The sequence below is a fragment of the Mastomys coucha genome, unplaced genomic scaffold (assembly GCF_008632895.1).
Source record: "Mastomys coucha isolate ucsf_1 unplaced genomic scaffold, UCSF_Mcou_1 pScaffold9, whole genome shotgun sequence".
Lineage (NCBI taxonomy): Eukaryota > Metazoa > Chordata > Mammalia > Rodentia > Muridae > Mastomys > Mastomys coucha.
The window spans coordinates 64310893-64338609 of NW_022196915.1; the positions used below are offsets into that span (position 1 = coordinate 64310893).

The following is a 27717-nucleotide window of genomic DNA, read 5'->3' on the forward strand; positions in this document are numbered from 1 at the left end:
TCGTGATTCCTTGGGTGTACGTCCTCCCGAGATTTGAGTGGGGGTCTCCCCCAGGGGTCTTTCAGCATCAGCTCCTGTTTCCTGACCTGCTTGAGTTCCAGTCCTGACTTCCTTTGTGATAAACAGCAATGTGGAAGTAAGTTAAATAAACCCTTTCCTCCTCAACTTGCTTCTTGGTCATGATGTTTGTGCAGGAATAGAAACCCTGACTACGACACTCTCCAAATATGACAAACGTTTGAACTTGAACACAACAGAGGACAAAGAAGCAAAAGAGCAAGATTTAGAAAGAAGCAGGGAGCTTTAGTTTCTAAACATTTCAAATGACCAGAGGAACAAACGGTGACAGAGGTCAGAACCAGTTCTCATGAACACTCTTGGACCTGGGCTGGAAACTTTAGAGTAGGTCTCAGACATCATTCAGCATCAGACTCTCTAGAGGGCTGGGTTATTGGCCCTGTTTAGTTTCTGATTCTGTAGGTCTAAGGTGAACTCAAGAATTTGCTGCTAGTCCCCAGACTCCATCTTGAGAAATACTCCACAATGAAATACATCAACACTTGCCTCATCTGGAACACTCAGTGAACAGTACTTTCCAAAGACCAGCAAATGATGTTACAAAATCATACTTGGGCATAAAAATCCATTCAGAGGTCATGATGGTCAGGACATTTTATATAATGAACTTTGGAAATTCATTGGCATTACTTTAGATCCAAATGCGACTGATCTTAAAAACTATCACTGCTGAATTCTGGTACAGCAGTGATGAAGATTCTTTGCAGGAATCCTCTTCCAAATACCTATGCGTCTAGTTATATTTTCTTTATATACTTAAACAAAACTGCATATCACACCAGAATGAATGCATGCAGAGGTTTTTTTGTTTTTTTGTTTGTTTTTTTTTTTAAAGGTGGCTGGAGAGACAGCCGTGGGTGCTGGAAACCGAACTCTTATATTTTTGGTTGTGAGCCTAGCCTTTAACAGTTGAGCCATCTCTCCAGCCAGAGGATTTTTGTGTGTGTGTGTGTGTGTGTGTGTGTGTGTGTGTGTGTGTGTGTTTTAAATAAAGCCAGAGTAGTAATAAAAAAAAAAAGGCAAAACAAGTACATTTTTCTACACTATGGTTGTGGCAAAAATATATACATAGGTTGAGACTAAAGAGCAAAGAGACTGATTTCCTGAGCAGTTCTGTAAGCAGCGAAGCACCTGGGTGTGACCGCGAGCACCACAGAACAAAGTGGGCAACTATAGAGCAGCAGTGCGGACACAGCACACCTTTCACATTCTCAAAAACACGATTTTTTTCTCCTCAGATCCTCTCATGAGAAACCCAAACTGACAAACCCACTCTAACAGAAGCAGACACAGGACAGGTAAACACAAGGCACATAACACAAACACCACCACACTGTGCCCTAACTGACCAATTCCCTATATAGGACCCTGAACTAAAGACATGATGAGAATGCCTGAGAAAAACTTCAGAAGCTTACTTTTTAAAAGAATTAACGATCATATAGAAAAACAAATAGTGAAGAAATTAAGAAAATTTATCCAAGACTGTGACAATACAGTTTCTAAAGCGAACAAAACAGTAAGTTAGATATGAAAGTCCTAAATATTAATCGTAAGCTTAGCAGAGAGTGAAACACTGAAAAGGAGCCAAACAGAAATATTTGAACCAAAAGAGAAAGATGGTTAGGTCTTAAGAAACCGGTGCCTATTTAAGATATCAAAGCAGACTCTGGCACTCGTCTCCCTCAGCACAGCCAATACCTGTTCCACAGCCCTGGCTCCTCTCAGTACTTCTCAGCCCGCCCTCTACCCTGAACCTTTCACTGCCCTTCCCCAGTTTTTCTGAGTCCCGTATCATCATCACCTCAGCCACTTGGCTACATGTCTTCTCGGTCTCTCGGTCTCCTGGCTCACTCCTGGCCTTTTGGCTCCTGGTCCCTTATCCTTCCTCTCTCTTCCTTTCTTGCTCCTCAACCTTCTCTCTCCTATCATGGCCAAATTCAGTCAGGACTCTTCCAGATGCCACTGGCCAAACTCTCTCTCATATATACCATAAACCTCCTCACCCATACCGGGGAATGGTCATGGTTACAATTTTTTTTTCATTCAATGATCAATCAAGAAAAAAAAAAAACCCACAAAAGATACCATTAGTAATAGCAAGACTATGCAAAAGAACAAAGTTCAGTGCTAGATGACTGAGCCAACCCAATAATGCAGACACATATAAGGAGGAAATGGGCGTGGTTGACATTTCCAAGAAATCTGTGACACACTGAAAAGGTTGAACTTGGGAATTCATGGTATGGAAGGACAGAGAGAGGTAAAATAAAATGGAGTAGACAGATTACTTAATGAAATTATAGCAGAAAACTCTCCAAACTTAAGAGGAAAGAAGTAGATATCCAAATGCATGAGTTCTACAGAGTTCCAGAAAACATGACAAAGGAGACTCTCTATAACATATCATGTTAAAGATATAAAGTAAAGAAAAAAATCATGAAAGCATCATGAGAAAGACACTGACTCATACTCAAAGGCAGAAATATCAGAATCACCCCAGACTCTCCATCAGCAACAATAAAAGCCAGAAGAGCCTGGAACCACTCAAACTCTAAAAATAAACAACTAGGGACCCAAGAATGCTATACCCTGCAAAAGTATCTTTCCAATGTGATGGAGGACTGAAGACATGTTAAGACAAACACAAATCAAGCCAATTAATGGCTCGAGCCACCACTGAGGAAATTCTTAACGGAATACTTTACAGAGGAGGGGGAGGAGGACAGTCCCTCTAGGAAAGCTTAGACTTGATGAGAGTAAATGAAGACACAGCAGAGCCAGGAAAGAGCGCACGCGGCACGGCACCTGGACAAACCTTAGACTAATATGGGAGAAGAAGAAGAAATACCAATATACAATATGGATCAACTGGACTTATCTAATACATTCAAAATAGTCCCAATAGATAGGAAATAGGCATTTTTCTCAATAGCTCTCTCAACAGTTCTCTGTTTAAAAAACAGAAAACATCAAGATAATCCCTTAAATTCTATTAAAGCACAATGGAATAAAAGTAGAAATTAACAAGAAGAAAAGCTATAGAAACTAAAAAAAATATTTAGAAAATAAAACATTTTTAAATGCACAGTTTGTCATTCAAGAACTCAGAAAGGAAATTTTAAAAAGTCCCTAGAGACAAGTAAGAATACAACCTCTCCGAACCTCGGGACACAGCCAAGATTAGCAAGGCAAGTTTAAAGCTGTAAGTTAAAAAGTCTGAGAGATAGGAGCTCACATGTGCAAGCACCCTGAGATCTCAAATAAACAACCCAATTATGAACCTCAACAATTAGATGGCAAAAAATAAGAAATTAGGTAAGAAATTCATGAAACAGGGACTAAAAAGAACAGTGTACTGAGTCAACGCAAGAGTTGGTTATTTGAAAAAATTAATAAGACTGACAAATCCTTAGGTAATCTAATAAAGAGAGAGAGAAGACATAAGGTAACAGACTAGAGACATGACGCCCATGAAATAGAGAAGATGATCAGAGAACATTTTCAAAATGTATACTCTAAACAGCTGGGACATTTAGAAGAAATAGAATTATTTCTAAATACATATCTACCAGAGTGAATGTCAGAAGACATAAATAAAGAGAACAAACAAAAGCAATCAAAAGATCTAAGCTGTAAACAGATGTCTCCCTCAAATGAAAGCCAGACATACTCAAAGGTAAATTCTATTTTGAAGGAAGATCTCATATCAATTGTTACTAACTTGTTCCACAAAATAGAAAACAAAGGAACACTACCAAAATGCACTCTATAAAGCCAGGATTATTCTGATACCAAAATCAGTTAAAGATAAAACAACAAAACTACAGACCAAAGTCTTTGATGATGTCAAATGCAAAAATTCCCAACAAAATATTTGCAACGTAATTCAGGAACATATGAAGACAATCATCAAGTGGGCCTCTTCACAGAAAGACAAGGTTGGTCAACATAAGCTTTACTTTTTGAGGTGTGGGCTCTAGTTCACTGAATCTGGAGCTCATCCACATGCCTAAGCTGGCTGGCCAATGCGTGAAGGTAATCGTATGTGAAGGCGATCCCACCTGTTTGCCTCCCCAGCAATAGGAGTACAGGCATGTATGCAGGCTTTCAACACAGATGTTGAAGATCTGAATCAGGTCCTCATGCCCACAGTAATTAATTTACTGACTGAGCCACCTTTGCAGCCCTTAAAACACGTTCTCTTTAGTCTCTCATTATTGATTTTTTTAAATGTATTATAAAATTATCTGTTTAGAAAAGAATCTCAAAGTCTTAAAGCTAAATAAAGCAATTAAAACAAAGACAAAGAAAGAACCCCTGTGTGTTGAGGGGGTAGTCTATTTCATAGATTATAAAGAAAATCAGCTGGGCATAGTGAGGTACACCATTAATTCTAGCACTCAGGAGGCAGGCACAGGCTCTATCAGTTTGAAGATAGTGTAGTTTATATAAATAGTGAGATCCAGGCCAGCAGGGTTACATAGTAGGATCTTGTCACAAAACAAAAACAAAAAATAAAATAAGAATCAAACTAGTTAGGCATTGGTTTTCCTTAGAGAATCCATATGACTCTGGTGATCACACATCTCTCCTAAATGTTTATACACATTTAAATATAAAATACTGTATTAAGTTGTAATTTTATTCTAGAACTTCATGTCAAAATTGGCTTTTTAGGAGAGTAATTAAAATCTATTCAATAACACAATGACCATATATTTTAAACCTAATATATTAATTTTGATTTCACACATTTAAAAGTATGAGAATATTGAATCTTTATTGAAAGGGATATGAATGTAAAAGGATTCGGAATCTCTCCAGTGTAAGCAGGCACATCCCACATAAATGTAAAGGAGAGCTTTACAGTAGTTGGAGCTGTCTACTTCACTGAGACCAGGAACACTTCTATTCTAAGTCTTTAAACAGAATTAACATGCCATTTCTTTCCCAAGATGAAAATGTCTGATTTCAAGAGACAACATCAATTCCATTAGTGTCCCCTGGACTCTCGGGTGATGAAGATGAAGCCCAGGAGATCCAAACATGTGTTCTATTTATATCTATGTTATGTTTTATACATACACACACACAGACACACACACACACCTTTTTAATTTCTTACACTCAGGAAAATGTTAAGAAATACCATTTAGGGCTGGTCAGTGGTGGCACATGCCTTTAATCCCAGCACTTGGGAGGCAGAGGCAGGCGGATTTCTGAGTTCGAGGAGAGTCTGGTCTACAGAGTGAGTTCCAGGTAAGCCAGGGATACACAGAGAGACCTTGTTCAAAAACCAAAAAAAGGGCTGGCGAGATGGCTCAGTGGGTAAGAGCACCGACTGCTCTTCCGAAGGTCCTGAGTTCGGATCCCAGCAACCACATGGTGGCTCACAACCACCTGTAATGAGATCTGATGCCCTCTTCTGGTGTGTCTGAAGACAGCTACAGTATATAACACTGGATTGAAAGGTGTCAACTTCACTCCACCAGCTGGTAACAAACAAACAAACAGAAAAGCCTCTGTGGGCAGAGGGGGGTGTGCACAGTCATGAGTCTCCGCACTGGGAGAGGTTAGTGTCTGTAAGGGCTTGCAACACTTGATGCTAACCCTGCCTGAACAACTGTGGGAGAGAAACATGAAAGGTGGGGACAGAAATGAATTGCTCATTGTCACACTTTGCAATATTCCTAGCTTTCTCTTTCCAAGGTCAATGAGACATTCTTGTTTAAAAATCTGTTACTTTCCCAAAGATAAGTTTCAGATTTATGAGGCAGGATTCCAACTTTGTCATACATAGTGGGTACCTATATTCCTTTAGTTCATGGCATGTGTTTCTTCCCAAATGCGACTTACTTTATTTTCCTGTTACTGTGAAAAGATGCTCAGACAAAAGCAGCTCAGGGGAAGAAATGGCTTAATACAACAGTTTAAGGTCTGTATGGCAGAAGTCACCGTGAACACATGAATGCAGTGCTCAGTCAGGTTCCGTATCTTATACAACCCAGAATTCCTACTTAGGGAATGGAGTCACCCACAGTGGGTGGGTAACAGCCCACAGGTCTGTTCTCCATGACAAGTTTACAACACTGACCATCACATTGGCCCATGACTAGAATTTAGTTAGTCCATGAACTTAGGAAACTCCAAATGTTTTAAATCGAATGGATGAGCAATTCTATAAGGGAAAATAACCCACAGTGTTAATACACTCTTAAAGAGTAAAAAAATGTGAAAAGACAGAGAGGTCTTTCTTAGAGGTGTGATCTGAAGAGAAATACAGAGTAGAATTCCTTCCTTAAATAGATATGAAATACGAGTACATTAAGTTCCATAAACAAAAACAACTTTATAATAACAACCTTAGTGTTATATATGATAACCCTAAAATTTGGAGACATGAAGGTAATGTTGAGGCTATGACGCTGGCAGAAAACACTGCTTCCTGCCAGCATGCTTGTCCTTTCTCACTAGGCTGCTAAACCAGACAGACAGGCAGGCCCTGGTAGGCTTACTGGTAGCAAGACCCATATTCTAAGTATATTACCTATGAAAAAATCAAGTCATCAGTTTAAGTACTAATGGGGTCAACACATGCAGACATTTTAATTTTTATGTAGACAACACACTCTCTTGAATACATTCTAGAACTTGCCTCTTTCATGGTAGAGACAACCAACAACCCATCAATGATCTGACAGACAGGAGCGCTGAACACGATTGCAATCAATCCCAGCCAAGAGCATTCACTTGACCCAGAAGGGGTAGAGGGCACGGAGGAGAAAAGGGGCTTCAAGGAGGCACTTAAACACACTTCTTACTCAGTCAATTACTCCGAAAGTACACAATAAAGAGCAAATTAGTTGAGTGGATCTCTCAGTAACTGCTGAAGCTGTTTAAAATTTTTAAGCAAAACCTCTTTTCAAAGTTTATTTTCTTGTTTATTCACACCAAAGAACAGTGAGTACAAAACCCAACAAGGATAATGTTCAGTAAAAGAACTTTTATAGTAAGTAATTAAGTTGAGAAAGCTGAAAAAGAATGCCTTATTTTGATGTCAAGATGAATAAGAATCTGAAATTTGTTTTTAATTTTTTTCCAAAATAATTACAAAACAGAAAGTCTATAAATAAGAATCTAAGAAAGCCTTCACTTTCCTGCCCCCCTTTGACTTCTGAAATGCAGTGCAACTTTCTACCAGCTGTTATTTTAAAGCCGAAACAGTAATGAACATATGGGGCCTTCTCTATCAAGCAGCTGTAGTGTAGTTAAAGTTATAACAATTGTCTTCCTGTAAGATAAATTTACATTAAAAACATGGCCAGTAAGAAATAAATAGCTGAGCCTCAGAGCCTTCTTATACAAAATTTAAAAATTCACAACCATCTATGACAAATTACAGAGATGTAGATGAAATCCCTAAATCCTGTCCTTTGATCTTTAGGATTTAGTAGATATAATAGATGATGCACAAATCAGTTTGCTCTACCCATGGTCCCATAGCTCATAGTTTCCTTCTTGATCACAATGTGGTGAGTTCAGATACTCATCCCTGAAGCCAGTGACTAAGTTCTTAGAAGTTAACAGTTCAAATCCACTATTTCCATTGCTCACTCAACTCTGAAGCACAAGCCCACTGGTGTGTCAGGAAAGTCTCAGCATGTGACACATTACTGACTCTGGCTGTGCACCACTTATGTGAGTTCGAATAAACTGAAAGGAACCCACGGCTCATTTGACCACTCTGTGGAAACGGAAATGGAGCGACCACCTACCTTTGTCTGGATGGTTTAAAATCATAATTCTCTTGTGTGCTGTTCTAATCTTGGCCTTGCCAGCAGATGGGCTGTAAAAAAAATTAATAGATAGTACAAAATGCAGATTATAAATTAATGATTTACATGGGCTACAAGAAATTAAAAACTAATGAGAATTTCACCATCTTGTGGACAAATACAAAATTACAAGCTTTATGCTTAATTCCACTAACCATCAAAATAAACCATCGTGTCAATATTTCCTTCATCATTCAAAAATTTTAAGGAATATTGTATTTTCCCTCAGTCCTTTATAATGTCAATCTTCATTCTCGGGTTTGGAAAGTAAGTAAATAAAAGACAGATTGGAGATTTAGCTCCATCATAGGACCCTGACTAGCAGGCACAAGAAAGTCCCTGGGTTCAGCACTAAAACAACACAACAACAATACTACCGCCAACAAGCAGCCCACATACACAGGCAGGAGAGTCACAGAATGCATACTACGAGGACTGAAAGCTCATGCTTCTCAGGTCACCCTGGAGGAAGCTGACACATGCCATCGGGATTTGAGTTCCAGAACTAGCTTGCTAGCCTTTGAGTCAGTTTTGCTATGGAGCATTGGGCGATGTTGGTCAAAGTCTGAATCTCTGCATTCAGTTTCCTCACTGCCGGGTGCCAACATCCTCCCCACAGGGCAAGGATAATGCCAAGCGCTAGGACAGGCCCAGTAGGAAATGTGTGCTCCAGAAGAACTGCCTTCTGTAGTCCTTCAACAAGTCATCTCATACCTAACATACACACAATAAAGCCTACCTCCAAGGATTACTTTCTATATTTATATATAAATGTATATAAAACTTACACATTTTTGTACTTCTAGAGAATGGAATGTAAACAACCACCATTTCCTGGATTCTCAGAAGCATTATCCCAACTGTGAACTAACTACAACTCGGAGACTGCAGAGGCTGGCTGATCCATCTAATGGGCTCAGAATGCTGCTTGAGGTTCTTCTCCTGTTCAAACTTAACTCCCCTTGCTATCTGGTACCAATCCTTGATTCTGTTCATGTTCCAGTTTTTAGCAGTTTCTTGTCAATTACACACTACCACTAACCTCCTACAGGTAAATAACACTGCTAATGTTAAGACACCCCATTCAGGGCCCGAAATAGTGACATATGTCTATACTTCTAGTAGTCAGGAGGTTGAAACACGAAAGTCTTGAACTTAAAAGTCAAAAAAATAAAAAAGGCAACTCTTCTGAAAAAAATAAAAAAAAGAGAACAATTACTGGCTAAATGAATCCACAAAACCTTTTCCCATGAATAAAATACACAAGGTCCTTTATGCAAGGACCCAAGAATACTTCTTCTCATTGTTTACAGAAAGAAGCCTTATAGAGGAACTTTTTAAAACTTACCTTTTAGTGATCTCTCAAATAGCTACTGTTTGAGTTCAAAGACTATTGAGCTTTGAGAGAGCAAAGTAGCAATTACAAGAGCTAAGAAGACTATTCTATTTAATTGCTTATTAAGAAATAAAAAACACATCATTCTGAACCCAGCACAAATTTGCCTCCTGTGGCTGATGTGCATGGATCCTTTGTTTAAGGAACCCATTCTCCAGCACGCGTAGACTAGTTAAGCTGTCTCGCTGTTCCACATGCCTGACATGTCTCCTTAAGTACATATAAATGACTTACAGGCACAGTTGATAGCTTATACCTTAAAATACTATCTCAGACTGAATATGCAAAGAGTACTTGGTGGATTTATAGTACCCTCAAACAAAACAAAAGAACCCACAACCAAGAACAATAATAGTCACAAAAAGTGATCTCCTTAAAAGAGGGAAGGCTCTGCCCTGGCAAACTCTAACATTATAGGAGACTTATATTATTCAAATCATAAAAAGAGCTTCACAAAATGTCAGAATGCTATCACTAGTTAATAAAGACATTGATTTAAGAAAACACAAATTTCTATTTTATATTTTTGAAGTCACATGGAATGTTAGCTCTTATTTTAGATATTAAGATTTAATTGAACATATAAAACAAAATCTGAAAATCACATTATAATATCCTTTAAAATCAATTACAATGCCTATTCAAAAACAAAAAGTAGCATTATTTTTCTTTTACACAAACCCTGAAGTATTGCGTACTCTGAGATCTGCTACCCACCAAACTAGATTAAAGTAAAAATGTACAGAAGAGAAGTTCGTATCCACAAGTAATTTACGCCACTGCCTTTAGGATAATTATCATTTTAGTGATGAGCTTTGAAGATGAGGGGAGGATTCTCATTTACATGAACAGTTTATTCCCCCTTTGCTTTTGCTCTATTAAGACTCTAAGTCTTTGCTACATTTTAATAGACATGTTGCCTACACCATGGATTTCTAACTGCTCCCTGTAATATGTTTGATTGGCAGGGGAAGGGAGGGTAGGGGTGAGCGTAGATAGAAGAAACACGACTTGTGGAGCTGAGCGGCATTCTTAAGCCTACAAGAGTAGTACTGAGCTTGAGTAAACAAAGCTATTAAGTTTGGAGATAATAATGCTTCCTGAGTAGTGCTGAGCAAGGAATGGTTAGTTACTAACAAGGTTCCTTTGCCTAATTCTATCTGATTTCTCTGATCAGGAAAACTCCCATCTCTTAGATTAAAATAAAGCACTAAGCAAAAATAAGCCCCAGTCTTTTAAAATTATTATTGCACTTATTCACTTGTATCCATCCATCCATCCATCCATCCATCCATCCATTGATCCCTGTGTGTGTGTGGGGGGGGGGGTGCATGCACATGCACGCTACAGTATGCCTGTGGAGGTTAGGGAATGACTTTTGGGAATGAGTTCATGTGTTTCCAGGTCCAAATGCACTGTACTGCATTCAGGTCATTAGGTATGGTGGCATGTGCTTTATGGACTATGCCATCTAGATAGCCCACAGTTTGTTTGTTTGTTTGTTTAAAGCAGGTCATAAGAAATGTTTGGCGTTAAAGACTGTATTGATGTATAGGTTTGTCAGTATAGCACTTTAACTCTTCTGCTTAATCACACTGATAAGTCACTAGGGAATTTGCAGTAGATGATACGCTGTAACCATCTCTCTGTGTATAGTAGATAAGGCTAATCCTAGAATCTGCCATGTGGATGATCATGAATTCAAGGCCAGCCTAGGTTACAATGTTACAAAAATCTAACAGCTGGGGACACGTTTAGTGGTAGAGTCCTTACATAGCATATTCAAGACCTTAGATTGAATTCCCAGCACTACAAAACCCACGAACAACCAAAACCACTTGAGAATATGCTCTAAGGGACCATATGAGAACCACATAAACACAGATTCCAGTAAATCTGATAGAAGAAAACAATCCCGATACTACCATTAATCATAGCCACACAATTTCATTAGCTTTTTCCCCTATAATGTTTAATATTAAACAGTAAATGAATGGTAAAATGGAAAATGAAAAATAATATATGGCAGACAGCAAACTGCAAAAGTAAAAAAAGAAGTGTGAAGCAAAATCTGCGTTATAACTAAAGATATGCATCAAATTTTCAAACTGGCGAAGAGAGAAATCAGCACCACAGTGAGGATCTTGTGAAGGATAGACTTGGAATCAGTGAGGATCTTGTGAGGATAGACTTGGAATCAGTGAGGATCTTGTGAGGATAGACTTGGAATCTAGGAGTCCTTGTTAAAAAGCAAAGAGCATAAATAACTTCAACTAATCCAGACCTCGAGTTTTAAAAGAAAAGAACATGCTATGTTCTTTTCTGGACTTTATTTTTAAGTTTTAAATATAAGTACAAACTTATTGTAATTCCTCCCCCCAATTTTCAAGACAATCTTGGCCACAAACCAAAAATACGTATGCAGCACTTACCTTACACCCAAAATAAGACTAGCCTCTCGCCGACTCATCTTCTGCTCAAATCCTCCTTTATAGTAGGATGAAAAGCTCTGCACAGAAAAGAACAAGAAATAATTAGTTCCATGCACGAAGTAGCATGACCTCAATCCCTTACACTGGTACAGGAAGAGCAATGTATTTTACTAAAAATCAACTTGAAATTGCAGGGGAATGCACGATACAATGATCCTTTCATGAAACGCCAACCAAGATGAATGAAAGAGAAAAGTGAACAATGTTTTCAACTTTTCAATGCATTAATTTTTCTCTACTGAGATATAACTGAAGGGTCAGCAAAAGCCAATGCTTTCCCTAAGCAAAGAACAGCTTTTCTCATCGGATAACCTTGACCAGGTCACTTGTATAGATGTGGCACGTATTTGTTCATCTCTATCCTGGATGACAGAGACAGAAGAACGTGTCGTGGTAACAGACAGGAAAGTCAGGAGAGGCTGGGAAAGTAAGCCATGGCCATGGTTGCTGCCGACATGGGCTAGAAAGGTACAAGTCAAAAGTAGTAAGAAGCCACTGTGAAAGGCATGGTAAGCCATGGAGAGAAGTTTTTATTCTAAATGGAATGAAAACCCAGAGCACTGGAGTAACATCATTTGGCTTTGTTTGGAAGGACTAACTTGAATTTGAGGAGTGGAAAAGAACAAGGTTGGAAGTCAGAGACCAGCTGAAGAATATGGAAGTCAGAGACCAGCTGAAGAGCATGACTATGAATTAGTAAGACACTGGGGATAAAGGAAGTCGGAGCTGAGAATGTGGGAGAAAGTGGCCAGATACTCGGCATGTATTTTGAAAGCAAACATTTGCTTGGTGGACTACTATGGGATATGACAAAAAGAGGAATTTTAAATGGTGTAGAAAACAAGTTATGTGCTGTCCAGATGCCTTGTCAGGACTGAAGGTCTCAGGTTGTTGCTTGCTGATCAGCCTGAGCTCTGCCCATTTAAGACCAAAGTCAAGGTCATGCCCTCTTCCTAGAGCAGCCCATACCTGAAGTGACTGAGTGAGGTGTGTGCACTGTGGTTCTCTAAGGTTCAGTCCTTGGATGCAGTTATACTTAGTTCCTAGGCCACATTTAATCTCACATCCCTGCTCTAATAACACTGAATGGTAGCTGTCATTGCCCAGCCTTCATTAAGTCTGCACTGCAACCCAACTTGCTCTTCTACCCTTGTCTTGCTTGGAAGGATGCTGCGTCTAAGACTGTTCCTTAAAGTTATATCTCTACAATTCTTGCCCCAATCGTCTGCTTTTCAGAGAACATAAACCACACAAATAGCTTCAAGATCTGTGGCCTAGAGCTGCCGGAATGATTGAAGGAAGGGACAGGTGTGAGCTGTGGGAAACAGGTATGATGAGGATGGTTTCAATGTGTTAAACTTGAAGCTTTTATCAAATTTCTAAGTGGACTAAAAGTTCAATCTATAGAAAAGTCCTGAGAGTTCTCAGTGTGACCAGTGCTTGGTGAAGAGAGATTGAACCAGACCCCCCAAAGGTGTACAAGCACAGAGACTGAGCCTCAAAGACTGCATCAAAGATAGAAACAGAAGAAAATTAAAAACTGCTAACACTGACCACACTACGACCTAGAAAGAAAACTAGAAGCCAAAAGTGAGGTAGTGAAAAATGGTTTTAAATGCTTCTGATTGGTAAAACAGAATGTGATCCAAGAATCAACACCAGGAATTAACAAAGACAAAGTCCACAGAGAAGCAGAATTGAGTTCCAGCCCAGCCAGCCTGGGCTGTATAGAGATCCACCTCAGAAACCAGGAGCAAATGAAGCCAACTGCGTCAGCTGGGTATGGTGGTGCACAGCTGTGATCAACGCACTTAGAGGGAGAGGCAGGAGAAGCACACACATCACTGCTCCCTCGGCTACAGAACAACATCCTTTCTCAAACTGGGGAAAAGGAGAGATCAGAGAGGAGAGGGGAAGAAATCGGAGGAGACAGCAAGGGAAAGCAATTATTTTCAGGAGCTCTAAACACAAAGTAGGTGTATGAACTCAGGTTTTAGAGAGAAACACAGGCATATACGATTGCATACGTATACAATTCTAGACAGAAGCCTGTATTTTCATAAGGAATAATAAGTAACTATAGTCACTGACTATAATATATATCAGGGATGGAGTCCAGAACCCTGATTGTATTGAAATGCTTGCAAGTATAAGTCTGTTATATAAAATGGCAACATAATATTGGTATATAAGCTATCTTATCTTCTTATACACCCGGAATCACCTGTAGGTCCCTAAAACAATGTAAATACCACACAAATAAGTAGTGGCTACACTGTAATTGTTTTTTTGTTTTTTTTTTTTTTTTTTTTTTTTTTTTTTTTTTTTGGTTTTTCGAGACAGGGTTTCTCTCTGTAACCCCGGCTGTCCTGGTACTCACTATGTAGACCAGGCTGGCCTCGAACTCGGAAATCTGCCTGCCTCCGCCTCCCAAGTGCTAGGATTAAAGGCGTGCGCCACCACCGCCCGGCCATAATTGTTTAAAGAATGTTGACAAAAGAAAAAAATTGTACATGGTTAGTACAGAAGCAACCTCCCCCTCCATGTTGGTGATTGGCTGCAAGTCAAGGGCTGTCTTTTACCACATAGATACTGATCCAAAAATCAAACGGCATGAGGAGGAACATGCCCTATTCCAAGTGCCACGTCATTTTCAACCCACTACAGAAGCAAAATACAAGAGACTGTTACAGAGGACAGGAGAGGAGGCCTCAAGCCTGAGCTGAAGTGGAAGCGGGTACTTGATAATGGAATGCCAGACGGGCCTAAAGGCTCTCCCAGGAGACCAAAGTGAACTAAATGCAAACTTTACTGACAGATGAGAGCAGGTTATCTAAGTTGGTTACCGCAGCCATTTCTACAGGAGCACACGTATTCTTATTTTGGCCTTAAATCATGGTTAAGGCAAATAAAGTTTTTCTTTACAAAAAACAGTACTGCTGTGAGTCTTCATCTGCCTTAGGTTGCTCTGAGACTTTGAGTCAGCATAAGATGAAACGATGCTTCCTACACTGTCATTGCCTCTAGAGTCCCCAGTCACTAACCTCAAATGCAAACACTAGCATTTGTGCTATTTTTCTTTTTACTATGTGGAAATGGTGCCACAGACATTTCCTCAAAATCCAGGTGTCTACAAGAAGTTGATATCCGAAAGTCATCATACCTTTCTAACAGAACATTGGTTTTGTAGATAGACACTTAACCCAGCAGGGTCAACAGACAGAAAAACAGACAAGAGAAAATGGAAGCTTATGTTGCTTAACTATAGGCACATTTCTTCAGAGAAAATTCTGCCTTCTAAAACCATGAAGTTTAGATTTTCATATTAGACAATTTTAAAAAGAAATATTTTTATAATATACTAATCTATTATCTTTAAATTACTATTGGTATTATAAGCAGGCACAAAATTATAACTCAATATCTCTCTCTTCTAATATTAAATAATAACTCAAAGGGTGTCTGAGGCGAGATAAGATATACAACACTGAATTGTTTAGGACATTGAGATAAGATGCTGCAGTCCCTTCTCTGAAAATGCTGCAATCCCATGGAAGCGTCCAGATCCATTAACACGATATTATTACAAGTAACAATTATGTGACTAAGTATAGAGAGAAGATGGTGCCGTCCACTGGAAACACCCTGGACCGTACAAACGTTTATTTTGTGTTATTCTATTCAAGAAGCACACACAGGCAACAACAGGAATCGCATTCATTTCTCTCTGAGATTAGGATGATTAGCAGTGTCATGCTATCAAAGGAAAGCTAGCACCGCTCAGGCTGAATAGCTCTTCATTAGTCACTCGGTCAGTGTCAGGAACAATCCTCCAGAAAAGCAGGTGAGAGCGTTATCGTTCACAGGGTGAGGTGAAGAAATACACTGCACAGAAATTACTAAGAATGATCAGTTATAGAGCCATAGCAGCATGACTTCAAAAAAAGACAAATAGAAAATTAAAAGCCTTGAAGAAGATAAATGATCCAGGACTCTATCCCTAAATTAGGAGTAATCAGACACTTGTTGAACAAATTAGTATTCATCTAGTATTAGTTATTGTTTTAAATAACAAAGGGGCACTAGTTCAAAATAACAGCCTGAGTCATCATGGTGGTTTGAATAGGAATGGCTCCTGTTTTAATGCTTGTCCCATGGAGAGTGCACTATTAGGAGGTGTGGCCTTGTTAGAGAAGGGTGTCACTGTGGGGGCAGGCTTTGAGGTCTGATGCTCAAGCCAGTCCTAGTGTCACTCCATTTCAACTGCCTGCAGATCTAGATGTAGAACCCTCAGGTACTCCAGCACCATGTCTGCCTGCAGATCTAGATGTAGAACCCTCAGGTACTCCAGCACCATGTCTGCCTGCACACTGTGCTTCCCACCTTCATGACGATAAACTAAACCTCTGAACTGTAAGCCAGCTTCAATGAAATAAATGAATGAAAACAACAACAAGGAACAATGGCCTCTTGGAAAGTAAAGCTTTCTCTTGTGGGCTGAGGAGATGGCTGATAGCTAAGAACACGACACAAGGCTCCTGCAGAAGACTCACAGCAGGCGCTCACATCTGCCCATCTATCCAGCCTTGGGGATCTAACCCTGACTCTCACACTGCTTAGCTACCTGCGCTCATATGTGGACCAGTCCACACACATATACATAGTTAAAAATAAAATACATTTGAAAACATTCCCCTTATATAAAATTCAGATGAATTGAATCGAAGATGGCCATTGCTAACCACCAGCCTGGTGATTTGCAAAATGAAGAATTATGAAATGTAGAAGAAAAAGCCAAGAACAAGAGAGAGAGAGAGTGAGAGAGAGAGATAGAGAGAGAAGAGAGAGAGAGAGAGAGAGAGAGAGAGAGAGAGAGAGAGAGATAAACCAGCTAGACACTTCTTTCTAATAAGAATCCTATAAAGACTTAATAGAGGGAAGAAATAATCAGGGAAAACCACAAGAAGTATGACAGAATAAAGCAGTCTTTTCAAATACGTTACAATTTATTAAGAATTCTCATGAAATGGCAAGCTGCTAATAATTAAAGAAAACAAACTAAAATCACCAGACCGTGAAAGAAAACCACACCACAGGTTGTCCAGGTGTAAAGATCAGGTGCCGAGCAGGAGCTCTGGCTGTGAGTACACGGGGACCAGGAGGGCAGGCCATGAGGCTGGTTCATAGGGCTCTACTTCTGTCATGCCGGAAGCACTAGATTTCAAGCAGCATCGAGTTCCAGTCAATCATGAGGGGCCACACAAACCCTGTCAGTGGGAAAACAATGAACACGTCCACCATCCTTGCTCTCAGATGACACGCACCCCAGCCAGCCTTCTGCAGTAAGTGAATAAGGGAGGTGGGACTGAAGAACAGGACAGTAACTCTCGAATGATGTAGAGTGCAGAAGGATAAGCAGAAGCCCACTGGGCCTGGACCCATCCACCCCGTGGGCGCGAGAGTGACATACGATTATTGTTCCTATTCCTTTAGTAACCCAATCAAATCCTGTAAGGCTGCATTTATGAAGTGCGGCCTCTGGACTCTTTAGTGTGAAGTGATGCTATATGGATACTTCATGTTTTAGTTTCTCAGGAGTGGTTAATACATAATGAATAATTCTTAAAGATGACGAGGAGTAAGGTATTCTAAACAGTTTCCCTACAAACTATAACCACATTTTGTTAAAAAGAGAGAAAGCAAAGGCAGCAGCACATGAGACACGCTCGGGCCTCTCTCCTTAGGAAAAGCCTCCAGCTCAGGCATGTCAGCTGGCCTGGCCTGCTGCAGGCCTCTCCTGAGCACTGCAATGGTCAGCATTCTCAAGGCCTTCTCCTTCTCCTGCAGCATTAAATAATACAGTGCTCCATAAAGCTTAAAGGTTTTCCATTTGCATGTACATATATTTACAGAAGATCACCAGAACAGAAGCAAGATTAATTTCTAATTTTTTTCTAGTTATAAGTGACACACATGGAAACACACACACTCAGTGAACCCTCGATACAGTTTCCACTCCAGTCACCGTGTTACACCCTTACTATCTAACACTAGTCCCTCTCAACCTCCTTCACAGTGAGCTTTGCCTCACTCTGGCCTACATTCTGAAGGTTTGGCAGGACAAATGATAAGCCAATAAAAAGCATGTCAAATCATCCTTTCCCCTGTTCAAAATCTTTCATATTCAGAAAAAAGAAGAGTGGTGTAGCCATGGTCCTAGGCAGTAAGAGATCTGGGCCCCAGCTAGTTTACTATCTTCGGTCACCACTGGAATTACACTTGCTGCTAAGCACATTCCACCTTTCGACCTCTCTAGTGCTCCTACTGCCCAGAACACTGTTCCTTCAGATGCTCATCGCTCCATGTCCTCGTCTCCTAAGAGGCTCTGTCAGCCTGGGTAGTACACATGCCCTTTTCCTCTACTATTCTTGCTTCTTACCCTGGTTTGGATTTCTTAAGAATACTTGATAATTTTGGAAATCTTCATGTTTTAAATTGCTTATCTCCACTAAAATGTAAGCTCCTAGAGAGAAGTATCTTTGGTCTATGAGTACATTCTACTGCCTACAGTGTCTGCCGTGTAGCAGACACACAGTGAGTACTAACTGATACTAATGCTAACATATCTATCTAGTAATGCGAGTCAGATCAAATGTAAATGGGAAAGAGAAAACAAAGCTATAAACTCTATAAATTCTATAAGCTGCATTCAGATTTCAGAAAATCTTGCAGTTCTTTTGAACATGGGCTGAACTGCCTGTCATCAACTAAGCTCCACAGGCTTGTAATATCTTTGCTAAAACAACTCATCCATTCTCAAATTTCTACAAACCAAGTTAATCTAATCCCAATTTGGTTCTGATTTCTTTAAGTCAATGTTTACATCGCAGTGATTCAATGAATTCTCATGGTATATTCTTTAGTGATCACAAACTGCAATTCATACTGTATCAATTTTGAAGAAAAATTATTTATTTACTTATTATTTATTTATCATGCATGTTGTTGTGTCTGTGTGAGGGGACTGGACACCCTGCAAAGTGAGTTACAGACAAGTTGTAAGATGACATGTGGGGCTGGGAATTGAACCTGAGTCCTCCAGAAGAGCAACCAGGCTCTTAACCACCAAGCCTTCTCTCTAGCTCCCAACACACCATAATTTATTCATACCTATTTTCATTCATTCTGTACTTCTAAGTTTAAAAGAATATCTAGAATTCTGTTAAATGAATGTATAGCCCTATAAGATTTTGTGGTTGGAATTTTGCAATTTTATGTTCAAAATGGTCAAGTGCAGTGATACAGGGTATCAGGATGAAATACCCTCTGCATAAGCTCTGCTATGGCAGAGGTCTTGTCTGCTTTATTCTGCTGTTAGTCTCACGTCCTGGTACAGGAATTGGTAAGTAGTAGGCCCTCACTAAATGTTTATTGAATAAATAAACAGTCATTAGACGGGAAAAAGATGACAGGTGTGGTGGTACATGCCTGTAATTTCAATACTTAGTGTAGGAGGCTGGTAGATCAAGAGTTCAAAGTCAACACTGACTACATAGTGAGATGCTATCTCAAAAAGCAAACACCTAAAGAGGCTAGGTATGATGGTACATGTCTACAGCCAGCCACTCTGGAGATAGGAAAAGGGGGAGCAAAGAGCTCAGGCCAGCCTGGGCTACATGAGAGCCTCCTCCAAAAGTCCATCCAACACTAGCTAGAGTATAATAGTCGTCAAAACCAGAATTTGAAGTTCCTAAGTAAAAATCATATAACTAAGAAACTTAAATCCATAAGCCAGACAGACTCATAAGTGATGTGAGGGAAGCAAATGTCTACTTCTTCCCACCTTCCAGGTGGGAAGCCTAAAACAAGCTCAGAGCTGCTGGGAGTTGCTCTGCAGTACGACAAGCGGCCATCAAAAGGAGCTTCCTAAGGACAGCCTTGGCTAACTTACTGCAGAGGAGATGGTCCTAGCGACAGCCTTGGCTAACTTACTGGAGAGGAGATGGTCCTAGAGACAGCCTTGGCTAACTTACTGCAGAGGAGATGGTCCTAGCGACAGCCTTGGCTAACTTACTGCAGAGGAGATGGTCCTAGAGACAGCCTTGGCTAACTTACTGCAGAGGAGATGGTCCTAGAGACAGCCTTGGCTAACTTACTGCAGAGGAGATGGTCCTAGTGACAGCCTTGGCTAACTTACTGCAGAGGAGATGGTCCTAGAGACAGCCTTGGCTAACTTACTGGAGAGGAGATCTTCCTTGCTGTTGCAGTGATCACTTGTTCTAGAGGTTTCCAGATTTGAAATGCATAGCGACCTAAATAGTGAGTAGAACAAATACAAATATGTTTCTCATAATCAATGTCAGTCATTACTTTTAAGGTGCTTATCATACATAATTTAGAGATAGTTTATCTTATAAATGCTATTTCAAATGAATATTCAAATTTTATCAAAAAGATCTTTTATTTTTCAATCTTATAATTTACTAAACATACAGACTTTGACTTAATTTTATCAGAACCAACACACATATCAAGTTCTAGTTCATGATAATAGAGTTAGTTTTCAGTGTTTATATGTGTAATATTTTATACTTATACAATGTTACAGAATACAATATTCCTTCCACAATAAATTGAACAGAACAAGTCACTGTTTGTAACAGATACTTATGATACTAAATGATTAATTAGTTTGCCATTTATGATGATAATCACATTGAAATACACAGAAAACAAACACTTTGGAAGACACATGGTATAGGAATGCACTTAATAGAGTAACGTGTCTACAGGTAAGAAAGCAGCCACATGTGAAGCTATTTCCTAAATAATTGATTATCTGTTTTTCTTGGTGTTTTTTTTTTTTTTTTTTTTTTTTTTTTTTTTTTTTTTTTTTTTTTTTGGTTTTTTGAGACAGGATTTCTCTGTATAGCCCTGGCTGTCCTGGAACTCACTCTGTAGACCAGGCTGGCCTCGAACTCAGAAATCCACCTGCCTCTGCCTCCCAAGTGCTGGGATTAAAGGCGTGAGCCACCACCGCCCGGCCTGATTATCTGTTTTTCTCACTTTGGATATTACTTTCTCTAAAATCTTATTTTATTTTTCCTTTTTTGGTTTTTAAGTGTTTAATCTCATTTAGAAATTGCCAGGTTCCAGTGATTTCTCACCCATAAAACTTAGTCTCACTCTTAGCTCCCAGGTACCTGAAAAGAGTTTAGAAATTATCTCCAAGGTGATTAAAAGATTATAATTACTATCATGTTATATTTCAGATTATAATTACTACTGAAATTGAAAGTTAAAATGGTTCAGCTTATTTAAACACAAATTTACATTTTTATATGTACATATTGGAGTAAATGTCTCTAATCTGATTACTAGAAAGTGATCAAATCAAATCACTAAGAAGTAAAATTGGATTAGGAAATGTAAAACCAAATAGAAAACATGTGCTTATATTCTACTTAGAGAAATAGTAAGAAAATCAGTGAAAGGAAATGTTAGTTGTTAAATCAAAATTGCTACACTGGCCTTTGTCAGAGGTTTCCTGACAATCAACCAAAGATGCAAAATTTAATACAAGTTTCTGTTCTAAAAATATATCTGAGTGTTTGGAAGAAGGACTAAACTTTAATTTATTCCCTTTGTTAAGTGTCCTAATAGATCCCTGTGTTGACAAGTGAGACTCGACAGCAATACAGATCCTAAGTCATCCTGAGGGCTTCGCCCAAGAATACCATCAGAAGGCACACTTTCTACTTGTGCCCTTCCCACTGGTCTTGCTAGAAAACCATATAAGATACCACAAACCTAAATTCTAATACCAGCCAGAAGCTCATTTGCAAATTAAAAATTCCAGTGGGAAAATTCAACTACCTGGATCTTTCAGGACAGTTTACCATTTTACTCTCTATATAAAATATCACTTTCAAATCACCTCAAAGTTCTTGAAAACCACAATCAGGCACACCAACTAAACTCCAGCCTTGGAGAAAAGGAAAGATAAAGGTTTCAGGAAGTGATATTTGAAGGCTCATTTAAACATAAACTAGATCTAGTTGCAACAAATGGAAGTATACCTTCTCCTAAGTCTTACTCAGTTTTATAGCTCTGGGCAAGTTCTGCTAATTTGTAACACGAACTTTTTCTGTGTAAAATGTTCACACAAGTTCTTGTCATTATCTGAAAGAAGAGCAAATATATCCTCTTTCTAAATTAAAATGAAAAGCTCACAGTTGAATTTATAATTACACCTACCCTATAATTGTACTAATATTGATTTATGTTTAAGACAACTTTCAGGATTCCTTTAAAAACATGATCTTTTTCTCATCAAAGCTCAGAAGCAGTTAACTATAGTAAAAAATCAGTACATACCCCTGCTGGCAAAAAGATTTAAAGGGTCTTGTTAATTTTAAGTTCTGATTGTTTTTAATGAGAATTGGGTAAAATTAAATACTGTATAGAACCAAATAAAACTCTGTCACTTTTTATTGGAACTTAGCTGTATTAACACTGAATGGAATGTAGTTTTATCCAAAGAAAAATTACAATTAGCATGATCGAACCCATAGAATTTAGAAAGAAAAATTTAAATAACATGGTGTAATGGTTAATTTTAATTGTCACCTAGACACAGTTTAAAAATCAACTGAGAAAAGTGTTTCAATAAAGGGCCATCTTAGCTCAGGTTGGCCTATAGACATGTCTGTAGAATGTCTTCATTATGTTCACTGGTGTGGGAAGACTGCCCACTATGGGTGGCACCAATTCCTAGACAGAGGATCCTGAACTGCTTAAGGGTGGAGAAAGACTGTTGAGGACAAGCATGCATGCAATAATTCTCTTTTTGTTTAGACTACATGTGACTAGCTGGTTTAAGTTTCTGGCACCTTGATTTCCATGCTATAAGAACTATATCTGGAATTGTGAGCTAAAAGAACTCTTTCTGCCCAAAGTTGTTTATCAAGGTATTATAACAAAGCAACAGTAAATAAAACTAACACAAAACAATATTATCAGATTAACATTTAGTGAAGGAATAGCTATATAATTTAAAGTTGTAAGTTAATAATTGAGTAAGTATCTTTAACATTTAAAACCACCTTTTCTAAGAAGATAATTGTAGTAGTGAACAAAATTCTCCTAAGTATATAAACAAACAAAAAGCTTTATCAAAAAATAAACAAAGAAGAAAGAAAAAACTATATCAGCAATTACAAGACGCCTAAGTAGTCAAGGAACAGCTATATTCTTCAGAAGAAAATACCTTGAAATGTTTAAGTCCATATAAATGTGAGAGCATAAGGAACCTCCACCACTTTTATTGCATTGTATTACAGAGAGATGGCTAGAGGGTAAAAGTACTTATTGTTCAAGCCTGACAACCCAAGTTCCATCCTGGACCCTCTGTAGTAGAAAAAGAACTGCCTCCCTAAAGTTGTCAAAAGCTGACAATGTACTCCTGCCCAGACCCATACATCATACATGCACACAAACACATGATCAGCTAACAGCAAAAGATAAAACATAATTTTTTTTTATTTTCTTAAGATTTATTTTATTATTTATTTAGGTGTATCTGTGGGCAGGTATCTGCAAAAGTCAGCTCCTCTAGAGGTGAGTTAGAGCAGTTGTGAACTGCTTGGTGTAGGTGCTAGGACTGAACTCTGGTCTTCTGGGAGAGCAAGCAGCAAGTGCTCCAAAAGGCTGAGCCATCGCTCCAGCAGGCTTTCTTGCATTATCATGTGTATAGGGGGAGGGGGAAATAATGTATGTGCCACAGTGGGTATGCAGAGGACAGAGGATAACCTAGGATGCTGGGCCTCACTTTTGACCTGGTTTGACAGTCTTTCTGTTATTAACTGGTGTATGCTCCAAGATGGCTGGTCCAGGAGTTCTAAGGATGAGGGACCTTGTCTCAGCCTTCCACGGTGCAGTGGGATTACATTACTGTGTGACTTCAGCTTATGTTCTGGGTGTATGGCCTGGATCTTCAGGCTTGCCTATAAGTGCTTTAGCCACTGCCATCTCATCAGCCCATACTAAAGATTTCTTACTGTTGTACACTGTAAATGAAACTGGAAAAGAACATGCGGGAATATCAGCCATTATGCAGCTAGCTTTCTTAGCTCACTGATTGATAATTTTCTTTACTATAATGCTTCCTTAGATTTTGCTTGACTGATTACTGCTAGGTTACCTGTAAGCGGTGGTGAATGTCTTATGTCTGAAAACCAAAACAACATACCTGCAAAGGCAACAGCGGCAACACCTAGTCCTACAGCTATCAACCTTCTCCCCTGCAGAGGAAAAACATATTATCATTTAGAGGCGTGCACATGATGCTAAGAGAGTAAATCACCTCAGAAACAATGATAATTACATTAGACACATTTCCTTCAAGTGCTGCTATGACGAAGACAACTGAAAATTCTATATTGTTTATGGATTTCTATATGCTGCTTGCTTTATTCTCTCTCTCTCTTTCTCTCTCTCTCTCTCTCTCTCTCTCTCTCTCTCTTCCTCCTCCTCCTCCTCTTCTCTTCTTCCTTCCCTCCCTCCTTTAACCTCACCCCACACCCAACACATGGTTTTTCAAACCAGGGTTTCTGTGTAGCCCTGACACGCCTGGAATTTGAACTCACTTTTTAGACCAGGCTGGCCTTGAACTCACAGAGACTTGCCTGGTTCTGCTTCCTGACTGCTACCACTTCCCAGTTATTAGCTAATTTTTAAGCCCTTTTCCCCTTCCCCTTCTCCCAATTGCTCCAGCCCCTCCAGCCATAGGCTGTTTTGTTTCTCATTACGGATGGTTGTGAGCTACCATGTGGTTACTGGGATTTGAATTCATGACTTCTGGAAGAGTAGTCAGTGCTCTTAACCGCTGAGCCATCTCACCAGCCCTATTGGCCAATTTTTAGTAACCCAAAATATTTCCAGATTTTCACTTACTTTCTGAGCTCATTCTACCAAAGGGTTTCATATTATGTGCTCCTAAAATCTTTTCTGTAGACTATTCTCAATAATGGGCTTAATGTTTGTTTTCCATAAAGATAAAATCACGTATTTTCCTCTGTAAAACTTTATACTTACAATGCTCAATTGCATTTGCTGTATTTAGAAATAAAACATTAATAAAACCTTACATACATTTTTAGAAAAGAAATAAAAATTCAAAAATCAGTAAAAATGATAAATTATTTTTACATTAATTTTCTACTCTTCTAGGACAAGCAAGATTACTGTATAGCAAGAGTCTTTAATTCAGAATGTCGTAAGTTAATGAGCTAATTCTGATGAAAAAGAGCTACTTAAATTGGTTATAAGTCCATGTCATCTTAAGCTTTTTTCCTTAAACATCCTAGGAGAATACGTCAACCATAAAAGAGAAGGCTGTGGCAGAGACGAAGGATGAACCCAGAATCCTTGGATCTCGTTGTCTTCTAGAGTGAAGAATTTCTCTTTTGTCAGACATTCATTCCAAACCTCCCTTAGATTTCTGTTTTCAGTTTTTTAAATCAAAAGCTATGGTTACCTGCACAAAACTCACACAAAAATGAGCCAGCAAGTTCTATGAAGAAAGATACATCTAAGGTTTAATCATGATTTGACTTTAAAATGATAGTCATCAGATCAGAAAGGGCAGCTGCACAATGGTGCAAAATTTAATGTCCAGTAACTCATCCAGCCATCTAGAGATCTTCACAGGGAAGCAAGTTCCCCTAGTCTTGCCATCCTGGGTCAAGACTACCACAAACTACACCAGCCTATGATAATAGTTAAGGACTACGCACTCCTTGTAGATGAGGAAAAGCACTAACTACTCAGAGACAAGAGAAACTTCAAAGTTCCTTTTAGGTTCCCTAGCCTCATTTTTACTAAACAGAAGGGAATTAAGGATAGGAAATGCTCTAGAGAAGCATGGTGTTTTAGTTAGGGTTTTTATTGCTGAAGAGACACAATGACCAAGACAACTCTTATAAAGGACAACATTTAACTGGGGCTGGCTTACAGATTCAGAGGTTCAGTCCATTATCATCATGGTGAGAAGCATGGCAGCATTCAGGCAGGCAGGGCACTAGAGGAGCTGAGAGTTCTACATTTTGTTCCAAAAGCAAATAGGAGAAGTCTGTCTTATGGGCAGCTAAGAGGAGGGCCTCAAAGCCCACCCCACAGTGACACATTTCCTCCAACAAGGCCGCACCTGTTGAAAGTGCCACTCCCTGGGCCAAGCATATTCAAACCACCACATATGGTTTTGCTAGGTTTTAAAGCTTTCCTTGGTGCTGTGTGTCATGGTGTTATGAACTTTCTACAACTTCTTTAATAACCTTGTTTAATCAAACTGCTTTTTTCTTTGGAAAATCTATTATTCTTATGGTTTTTATATCTTCATCTTATTATAAACACCCATTTATGCCTGAACTGAGCCTTTCTGTTCTTACTGATATTATAGCATCAATCTTCTATAGACTGACAGAATTCTTTACAACAAGCAGCATATATCCAATATACAGATGGAATTCCTCCAACTTAGCAACAAAAGACAATCCAGTAAGAGCAGGCAGGATACTAGGTCAGGGGCTTTCATCTTTTTAAAGAATTCTTAAGAGTATTCAGGCAGTGGTGGCGCACACCTTTAATCCCAGCACTTGGGAGGCTGAGGCAGACGGATTTCTGAGTTCGAGGCTAGCCTGGTCTACAGAGTGAGTTCCAGGACAGCCAGGGCTAAACAGAGAAATCCTGTCTCAAAAAAGACAAAAAAATTTAAAAAATTAAAAAAAAATTTAGAGTCAAGGACTTAGACAATGTGCCTACATGAGTTGGGTTCAAAACTCAGCAGTGTTTGTGGGGGATGGGACTGAAATGTAGATGGCTCATAAACATGATAAAGTATTCAAGAATAAGCAGAGAATACCAGCAATAACGAAATGGTAAGAAAATATTCTTGCCAGAATGTAAAGCTCTATATACTATTTGTAGGACTTACTGATGCATTTCAAACTGCTAGCAAGTCTGCACACACTCTATGGTTATTATTAGGTAGAGTGTATGAATATCTACAAAGGTCTCAGAATAACCATCCAGTACCAACTGTGAGCAGTGTGACAGAAGTCTTAGCAGAGCCCTTCGGCCCTTGTATTTGTCTAAGTACAGGAAGATTCAAAGAACTGATTTCTGAGGAAGGTTCCAGAAAATTAATTGATCTTCCCTAGGTTAAATACACAATCCATTTATAAAGCTTTAAAATTGAGGTGAGACAATTGTCAAGCTGGGAGTCAAGGATTGCAAACAACTCCCCTCCCCCATTACAACATCTCTTCCTTGTTTTGTACTTAATGAGATCAACTGCCTTCTCTGTTCAACCACAAATAAGGAGCATTTTAAATCCTTGCCAGCTATAAAATGAATAAGCACTCTGTAACCTTCCACCAGGAACATCTGACTGTTACACTGAGTCTATTAATGGCCTCAAAGATCACCTGCACAGTGTATGTGACTACCCCACTACTAGCAAGAGGATGATCTAAGCCCTAGTTAACTACACATGCACAAATAATTTAAAATTTTGAATATAATCAAGCCCACCCATAAACACCCAAGAGGTAACATTCTCCAACACCTGCCACAATGAGGTCCTGCCTGGCAAGGCCACCTGCTACAGCTGGCCAGAGTGTTACAACTTTGCTTCCAAATACACACCTCAAGTTCTTTTCTAAATAAAGCTTACTTTCTAGCCTGTAATGCCCATTTATAAATTCTTTTACCATGAAATCAATACTGTGAACAAAAAGGACTTGAATCTCCTTGGTTCCTCTCCTATATAACAGTTACTCTAGTTTCAAACTCTTTGTATGATAATTATTGCAACATTTTGTATTTTTTTGTTTTTTGGGTTTTTTTTTTTTTT

General features: G+C 39.0%; 1 protein-coding gene across 1 annotated transcript in view; it reads right to left on the reverse strand.

Annotated features, from left to right (window-relative positions):
- Nucleotides 1-27717, reverse strand: part of Dnajc15 (DnaJ heat shock protein family (Hsp40) member C15) — a 56799-nt gene that overhangs the window by 12476 nt on the left and 16606 nt on the right. The window contains exons 2-5 of the mRNA XM_031361128.1: nucleotides 24055-24106; nucleotides 20043-20116; nucleotides 11745-11821; nucleotides 7857-7927 (exon numbers count right to left, since the gene is read on the reverse strand). Coding sequence (XP_031216988.1) covers nucleotides 7857-7927; nucleotides 11745-11821; nucleotides 20043-20116; nucleotides 24055-24106 — 274 coding nt within the window. The remainder of the gene's footprint in view (nucleotides 1-7856; nucleotides 7928-11744; nucleotides 11822-20042; nucleotides 20117-24054; nucleotides 24107-27717) is intronic.